This window comes from Formica exsecta, unplaced genomic scaffold (genome assembly GCF_003651465.1).
Source record: "Formica exsecta isolate Colony F162 unplaced genomic scaffold, ASM365146v1 scaffold469, whole genome shotgun sequence".
In the NCBI taxonomy this organism is placed as follows: domain Eukaryota; kingdom Metazoa; phylum Arthropoda; class Insecta; order Hymenoptera; family Formicidae; genus Formica; species Formica exsecta.
In genome coordinates, this window is record NW_021851926.1 from 72,953 (window position 1) to 82,440 (window position 9,488).

Sequence of the window (9,488 nt, forward strand, 5' to 3'; positions counted from 1 at the left end):
TACAATATAGATCTTCGTAATATTTAATGCTAACTACTTTTAAATTATTTATACCGACAGCAATTTTTTACAATGTATTGTAATTTTTAGTAATGTGTTTAATTTTGTTTAATAACGTAATTATATTTTCGAATAATTGTCAAATTTACAATTTTTATAGTAATAAACACAACAATGCCGTTATATTTCAACTTCACAATAGAATGTCGTAAAAAAAAGAACATTTTTTATCTAATTTATGCTTTTTCATAATATTATTATTAGATTAAAAACAGTCTACATGAAATAAGTATGTATTTATTAAAATTGTGCGATACAGACAAATGAAAAATTTGCTTATAATATCGCTGTTATTCATTATAAACGTTCTTATTATTTAATATTTTATTTAAGTAAGTTAACATTACTTAAATATTAATACTACTAAACTACTACTAATATTATTAATATTATTAGTATTAATATATTATTAGTACTAGTATTAATATTAATAGTACTAGTGTACTCTCACTAGAGATATCACGCTGTTAGATTTCTACTCGAGAGAGTTTTCGATTATTATATATATATTTATAATATTCCATTAATAAATACTGTATAGTACCAAACATGATATACACATAGAGCAAAAGTTTATCAGAGGCAAAGCATATCGAACTATTTATGATGACATTCAATACCATTAATGACCATTAGAGTAATGCTCAGAGGCCTAGTAATTTTTTTTTCCTGTTAACTGTACGTGTACAATATTTATTCAATTTAGTATTCAGCAAATACTATGCAGCAACAGGTTTGAGCAAAACTCCTTGTACCATAGAAAATGATGTAAATGTATAAAAAAGCTATTCAAAGATGATAAAATTTTTAATCAATAATATGTATAACATCATCACTATATTATCTTTCTTTCAAACTTATTGTATGAATACTTGTCCATTAAAAAAAATCCTGTGATAATCTCTAGTAATATATTATAATTAATAAGATTACTGATGCTTTACTGCGTAATATTGAATTATTATATTATAAATGAAAAAATATTATGAAATTATTTTATTGTGTTAAAATTAATTAATTTTTGTCGTACGCCATCACTCGTGTTCGATAGTATAGATTGATGACCAGAATTCTTTTTTCGAGATTCGTTGATTAACAAATAGCTGTAAATCTTAATCAATTGTAAAAAAGTTTATTTCTGTTGGAAATATATGTAGAATATATAGATTTAGTTACATATGAATTTATTGCAAGTAAGCAGCATAATAAAAAAGAGATTTTTCGCAATATTTTACCAATACATATTATTAACGCAAGTGATGATATACAAAAAAAACTAATTTATTTTTATATATTTAGTAAGAAAACAAAATCACTTTTTTGCTTCTGATATCACATTACAATATCGTTGCAATGAGAAACAGGAGCTTTATAATAAGATTAGCAAATTGACTATCTTGATATAACTCATGTTGACTTTATAATTTGACAATTTATAATAAAAAAATATTTTTAGAATATTTTTATAATAAAATTCCTCTTAAGTAATTTTAATAAATTACTGATTATTACCGAATGCATCTGTTGATAATAATTATACAATTCATTATACAAGTCCATTTGAAACCTAATCATATATACTAAGTCAAATTGTTACACATAAGTGAGATGTTCAGTATTGGATTTTTTTTTAGCTCTACAAACAAGACAATAAATAATAATAATATTAATAAATTGACAATATCTCTGTGACAATCATACCTTTAATGAGATATATTGTTAAAAAGATAGGCTACATGAATTTAAACAAATCCCTTATGCTTTTAACCAAGTGAATCAATAGCTGTAGTATTAAGACCATTCTGGTTAATAGTAGTCTTAAATTGTTCTGGTACCGGATATTCACTCTGTAATGTGATATATTTATATAATTGCGAGAACTACGAACGAACATCTGCGAATTAATAGAAAAAAGAAACTTACATAATCTCCATTGGCTTTGGGTACCATAACATTCATTTCACTAGATTTGCTAGTAATAAGTTCAACATTCAGAGATTCTGTGTTTAAATACATTTGACAACCGTCCGTTTTGTCAATGGAAATTGTAGGTACCTTCCCAAGAACCTGTAAGTATATAAAAAAGATTCTATTGTTAAAAATTAGGATTATATACTGGTATAATATCCCCAACCCCCAACATTCAGAGAAACTAGCAATATATTCAAAATGAATAACAATTGCTAGTGCACGCTAACTTCTCGGGTTTGTTGAACATTATGTTGAACATATCGGTAATGGAAGATTTGACAGTTCTTTGAATTTTATACACAATTTATCTATATTAGTCGAACAAAATCGTTTATAAAAATGCCGTGGAAAATTGGTGAGATGGCTTTTATATTGTTTACATTAATACCTTAGATTTAAAACAATCTGTACTGAAGAAATCTATTTTCCAAAGAATTCAACGAATGGAAACCTTTAGGTGGAAATTTCGAAACTGTAGCAGTTACATGTGAAAAAACTTGGAAGGAATGTGTAATCGCGGTGGCAAATTATTTATGGTGCGAAGTGGTGTCCGATGTCGTTGATTATTTAACAAAAGAAGAAATGATATGGGTAAGAAAAGCAACATAATTATTCTATACATTATTAACAAACAATTAAATTTTTAAATTTTGTTTCAAAATTTTTTTTAAAATATGAATTATTTTTCTCAAAATTTTTGTTAAATTTAGGCTTTCTCTAAAGTATCAAGTTATTCTCAAGAATAACTTTGGATTGTACTTCACATTTCTCTAATATTTAAAGGTTCTTGTGACAGCGATAGCCATCGCTTCTACGATACTTATCCGTATGAAATATTGCAAAAAGATACATGCGGAAAATATTGTATTAAATAAACAAATATTAAATAAAGTTGGACATAAAATTCACGATTTAGAATTGAAGATCAATGTCTTAACATATAAAATGCAATATGGAACATGGCCATTACCACATCAAATCTACAATTTAAATCCGAAAAAAATGCGGAAGAATAAAATGACATTACCCAACCCGAATGATCGGAAAAAGCATGTGTCTCAAAAGTACATAAAGAAGTTAAAAATATTAATTAATTAATTTTCAATAAATTAAATTAAGAAATAGTAAACAGACTTCGTTTATGTGTATGCAATAATATTATGTTTCAGTCATGTAAAAAGCAATATGTATACACTCCTTATTCGAACGCCTTTGTTTTATTCTTAGTAAAACTGATTAATCTTTTTGACATAGAGAAAGTAATCTTTTAATCTTTTTGACATAGAGAAAGTAATCTTTCTAAAAATGAAGATTCCATATTACAATGGCAAAATGTACAATTTTTACCTTTAAATTTGAGCGAAATTAATCGTCAATTTTCAAGAACGCTCTTAACACAGAATGGCAAATATTCAACATACTCGATGAACAATACATATAATTTATGCCAAAAATTCACAGATACTGTCCATAAATGTAAATCGTTTCTTAAAGAATTGGAATATAACAATAAACGTTTACATTCCTTGAGTAATTCAGAAATTTCGTCAGAAATGAGTAAAGCTTCTTCTTTGAAAATTGCTGATTCGGCAAAACAGGTAAGATTATTAATCACTATATTTGGATCAGCTGGCAAATAATTGTGTATAATCTAATAATTTTATATTTTTTATATATTCTAGATAGCTTTTGTTATGACAGAAAAAAGGGAGGCATCTCATGATGCTTATATAATAAAGAAAGAAGAAAAAATAAACAAAATGAAATATATGAAAAAGGAAAAGGACAAAATGATACAAAATGTTACAGAACTATTTAGTCAAAGTAATGTAAATATATCTACTGACGTTGCAGTTTTAACGAATAATGATGCATTATCGAAGGAATTTGTTTCAATTTTTCCAATAAGTCAACCAACGCATAATGTACAATCTTCCCGGGAAATTCTATATGAAGTTAAAAAAAGACTGCGCAGTTTACATAATGTGTTGCGAACCTATCAGGACATAAGCCGATCTTCGGAAAGACATAAGTCAATAGATAAAATCAATGAAATCGATGCATTTACATCCATTGAGAAAACTGATGAAAATAAAATCGATATAAATTGCAATGGCGATTCAAAGGAAAATTTGCCGCGAATACAATGCTCGGTTGTAAGCAGTTCCGAATATTTTGAATTTGATTGCTCAGAAGAAAGTTCATCTTCCTTAACCGAATATTCATCGGATATACCTAAAGCGTATCAATATTCCAATGATGTCATATTGCAAAATGAAGATATAACAAAAACAACTTTATTTAATCGTAGAAAAAAGATACCCGAGGTAGTATCGGGAAAAATATGCTACATTTCATCACCCGAATCTTTTGAAGATCAAAATATTCAAATCCAAAATAAAGTATCTTCAATTAAAAACTTTACTACTAAAAAATATAGGGATGTATTTGATATAGAACAATGCCAAGAGAATGTAATAACATCTCAAAAAAGCGGTCGAAATAAAATATCAAACGATAGCGACAGAGAAGAGAGATCTACAACATTATTGCTTCAAGAAGCTTTACATTTTAAGAAAGCCTTATTAACACGTGTTCAATCAAAAAAAGAGTGTCCAATAGATAGTATAAAAGAGAACAATGTCAAAGATGAATTTTTGTCGGAATTAAATAATAATAATTTTCCTTCCATAGTAGTAGATATCAAATTGGAAGAACCAATTACTAATGATTCTCATGACAAAATTAATCAATGTTATATTTATTTAGAAATGAAACAACGACGCGACTTATTTCCTGAATATTTGCAAAAAGTAAATGCATTCACGCATCATGAGAGCAAAAGAAATATAGAGAATCAAAATTGTATTTTCGAAACACCTTCGCAATATTTTAGCATCACCAATTTGACAATTCCTAATAATAAAGTTGGAAATAATGTTTCTTTGAAGCCTCCAGTTTATGAAAAAGTTATTTCAATCGTGATACCAGTCAGGCTAGAATGTCAAAGTGAAATCGATATAAATGAAAAATTAATCCAAACAAAAACTGTTTTGAGAAATATCCAGACTCGTGTAAATCCGCAAAAAAATTTCAGAAAGAACGTCGACAATATAGATAACAATGTAGCCGATAAACATTCACCGACGATGCTAAAATTCGAAGATCTTATATTAGAACATATTAAAAACATCAGAGATTACATAGATACTTTTCTTCAAAGCCAAAATAGAGCAATCTCCAAAGCGCGCAAAGTGCTTCAGTACCAAAGTAAACGCCATATTTTACGATGTTTAAATGAAACAAGTCACATAGTATTACACAATAGATTGATTGCACCATCTAATTGCAACAGCAATGATCACATCGTTAATTCTTTAAATTCATCTAATCTTTTATTAATAAATGCAGAACCAAATTATAAACAGCAAATTTCTATCAAAGATAATATCTTAAAATGCTATTCAGACATGTGTTTAAGAAGAAATCCAGGAATGTTTGTACCTATAACTCCTATTAAGGATAAGTTCTCTAACAGAAATACTCAGCACTTAGCAACAATAGAATTAAAAAGAAAAGAAGCTGATTTATATCGTCCAGTAACATTAAAATATTACTATAAAAATCGTTCAAAATCTACAGACAATTTGGATTTGGAAAAATATATTATGACAGATATAAAAAACGGTAAAATAAATAAAAAACAGAATAGTTGATATAAGTGTGAATTTTCAGAAATGTGAGAAACAAACAAATCGTTAAAAGTAAATCCTCAGTAATATTATATGTTCCACTTGATGTTGTAACAACTGCAAAAATTGTTGAAATGCAAATATTGTTAATGCGATAAATATGTGACAAACTTTAACCACTACAATTCAATCTTCTGTACCAATTCATGCTTCACAAAAAAATAATAATGTGAAAATAGTATATAACATATTTTTTACGTCTCTATCAAATGTAAAACGTTCACATGCACAAAGTTGAATTTTCCAAAGAAAATAAATCAAAATATTATTAAAAGACAAATCTCCAAAAATGAATATCCAGATACAAATTTAGTAATTTGCTAAAAAAATTATATGTTAAATTTCGTATATTCGAATTTGGCGAAACTTGTTGACTCAAATTTCATTTTAAATAAAAATCAGGACATAATTATTTGATGCAAGAACAACTAATACAGAGGAAAAACTAAACACAAATGCCATCAAATAATTTCAAATAAAATAATGAAATATCTATAAACATTGCACATTTATCGTTTCTAACAGAAAATTATTCAATAGGATATTTATTGCAGACACAAATTGTATTCCCAAATTAAAATTAAAAGTAATATATATTCTTAATAACAAGTATAAAAATAAGAATTTAAATATCACAACTTATATCTAACTAAAAAGATCACATTCATTTTTTATGACACCTTGAAAGATAACCGGAGAAAATTGCATCAAACTTATACAATAATAAAAATAAATGTATAAAAAATAAGTTATAATCTACAACTCAAGCTAAATATACTATATCACAAAGCATATCTATTACATCTTTCATACTATTTTAAAAAATCGTTTAGAACTTGCCAAATAAAATATCAAGTATCCATTAACATACAAGAATCCATTAATTATTTATGTGCTACAAGGAAAAAAAGGCTCGTATAAAAAATCTCATAAGAGATGAGGAAATTGTGCAAAGAGATAATGTCTTAATAAATAAACATTTGTATGTAAAGGAAGCTTTATCAATTAAATTAAATACAAAAAAAAAAAACGAATCTGTTAAGGAATTGGAGAAATGTAATACGACACACCAAGATAATAATGTAATATCAAAGGAAGATTCAGAGATTCTATCTCTAATGAACAAAATGTAAAATTCTTAGCAATTGACAATAAATATTCAGATAAAATATCTATATATGGTAATAAATCAAATATAAAAATAAGCATATATAAAATATAGCTCTGAAGAGGCAGCTATTATGTCTATTACATCAAATGAAAATCTATGGAAAAATTATTCAATGAATTCATTTATTTTGAAAACAGAGAATGTCTACTCTATGACAGAACTAGTACACAAAGACAAGATATAGATTATTGGAACCAGAAAATAAAATTACAGCCAAATATTCCATTACAGATGCATATACATCAATCTCCAACTTACATTATACAAGTTGACATGTACAATATTTGTCTAATCACTATAAATATTTTTAAAATTTTTGTTTATTGCATTCTCTTTTAAAAGAATATATTTTTCTAAATAATTTTTACACTTTTATACATTAAATCATATTCAAAATATTCTATGCAAATATTCTAACAAAATTAAGAACGCCAGAAAAAACAATTTCTCATGACAAAAAGAAAGTTCCTTCTTATATCAACATTTGGCAATATTATTTTTTAAGCATGATTGATGATTTCTATGTTATCTTTGTTTAAAACCGTGATATTATAGCATACACTATAGTAATTAGCATACACTAGTAAAAAATATTGCATCCATACATACCTGCATTTGTATGCTTTGACAATTAACGAATTCAATACTGGATACAAGAGAATCAAATACAACGGATGATTTACGACAAGAATCCATAATAATGGAATTTACTTTGCCTTTAATAGTAAGTGTACTATCTTGACATCGAAACATATAAATAACATTATTCATTTCCACATTATCGATTACTAAATTTTCTCCTTTGTGATACTCCTATAAAAAAAATGTCTTTAATATACATATAATAATGCATAAATTTATATGCATACAAATAAATAAATAGATATTTATTTATTTAATTATTTATTTAAAATATTAATTACTTACCACAAGCCATTTTTTACCATCTCGAGTAAAGACTGGTGGTTTGTCAATAGGTACATTCGCCGATAACACATTTTTTATCGGTATCATATTAGTAACTGCTGGTGCTTTAAATGGTGCAGGTCCGGATCTCAAAGCAGGATTTTTATGCGTTTGCATATCTGAAGTAACTTTTTTCAAATCTATGATATAAATATTAAATATCGTAATGTGCACAAAGATTATAAGATCATAAAAAACGAAATTATAAAAAGAATGACATACAACAGCAAAAAAAATAAATAAATATTTACTTTTCGTGATATTTTCTCCTTGATTGATCTGAGCAAAGAGGGCGCTTCTGTCATCATTTATCATCGATGAAATATCTTCAATTGGCATCGAGGGAGGTGGAGGAGGTGGTATACCCACAGGTGCAATACTAGTTTTTCCCCATACTAAACCTGTTGTATGATGTTGGCGAACGTATTGTTGCAGATCGGTCAACGTTTGTACCCACGTTTTACACCAATCTATGTGTACTTTATCCCTATAGATAGCAAAAATTATAGCGCTTGGATTTTTATTTGAAATTTTGAAACAAATAACTAGAAAAATTTTACTTTTCCTTCCAATCTTTCAATACACGATTGGTATAAAATTGACCAGCGTCATTCATTTCTTTTATATATGGAGCAGGTGTAGGAGACACAGCAACCCATCCTAAAGCCGGAATACTTTCACTAATTGCCGATAAGTGATTAAAGAATGGAGATCCACGATTTCTTTCGCGAAATTCTTGAATCTGCTGAATCTGCACAGACATAGGCGCAAGCAGAGATATTTGTTCAGATTGATTTACCGGTGCAGTACGGTTTGCCGCCGTTTGCACGAATTGAAGTTGAATTCTAAAATTAATCAAAATATATTTATTAATATAATATAATATATTTTATAACATATTTATATGTGCATTTAATTATACAATATTTCATCAAGTGAAAATACTAACTGGAAAGCCTTCTCCACAAGCTTGCTATGAATAGCTACATCACCACCAATCTTTTGGCTTAATTCTAAGTATTTTTTGACTGGCCCACTCAAAAGATCTTCATATCCAGCTATAGACATGTTTATTGGCTGATTCAAAATTATCTCTGGCTTCGTGGATTTCTTGGGAGAAGATATATTTGTTTGTACAGCAGTGTCTTGAGTTTGGACTGCACAGTGTACTTTTTCGAGTCGTCTTGTTATGTTTTCCAGCCGGTTCAGAGATGTTCTTCTTTGTCACCACTCTCACAATCTGTAATTTATTTTGCAAACAAATGTATTGATGCTTATATAGATTTTAACAATAAAATATTATTCGTTCACTTGCGTTTAATCATAAGAATAATATAAAATTAATAAATAAACAGTAAGAGAATAAAGAGTAATAAAATTGTTTTTCAAGGAAATTCGAAAACATTTGAAAATCTCAAATACTTGAAATGCTTCATCGAGTACTTGGAACACGTTCATAAATAATTATTAGCATAATCCAACTGTCACGTTAAAAATAATATGTAAATATACAGGGTGTCCCAGAATTCGCGCACACGGAATGCATAGCGTGATTGTCCGTGCCAAAA

General features: G+C 27.3%; 2 protein-coding genes across 5 annotated transcripts; one reads left to right on the plus strand and one right to left on the minus strand.

Annotated features, from left to right (window-relative positions):
- Nucleotides 1–277: 277 nt before the first annotated feature.
- Nucleotides 278–9,161, minus strand: LOC115241101 (adenylyl cyclase-associated protein 1). Its single transcript, XM_029816660.1, has 7 exons — nt 8,870–9,161; nt 8,481–8,765; nt 8,172–8,407; nt 7,882–8,060; nt 7,564–7,767; nt 1,984–2,127; nt 278–1,907 (listed from the first exon to the last, which is right to left on the minus strand). The coding sequence occupies exons 1-7, from the start codon at nt 8,986–8,988 to the stop codon at nt 1,824–1,826; spliced, it is 1,251 nt and encodes a 416-aa protein (XP_029672520.1). The 5' UTR covers nt 8,989–9,161; the 3' UTR covers nt 278–1,823.
- Nucleotides 2,134–6,675, plus strand: LOC115241099. 4 transcript variants are annotated; one of them, XM_029816657.1, is made up of 4 exons: nt 2,134–2,386; nt 2,465–3,095; nt 3,317–3,629; nt 3,714–6,675. In XM_029816657.1, the coding sequence occupies exons 2-4, from the start codon at nt 2,860–2,862 to the stop codon at nt 5,745–5,747; spliced, it is 2,583 nt and encodes an 860-aa protein (XP_029672517.1). In that variant the 5' UTR covers nt 2,134–2,386; nt 2,465–2,859; the 3' UTR covers nt 5,748–6,675. The 4 variants fall into 4 exon arrangements, with proteins under 4 accessions (XP_029672517.1, XP_029672516.1, XP_029672519.1 ...); XM_029816656.1 differs by having other exon boundaries at nt 2,134–3,095; XM_029816659.1 differs by having other exon boundaries at nt 2,134–2,622; nt 3,493–3,629.
- Nucleotides 9,162–9,488: the final 327 nt, after the last annotated feature.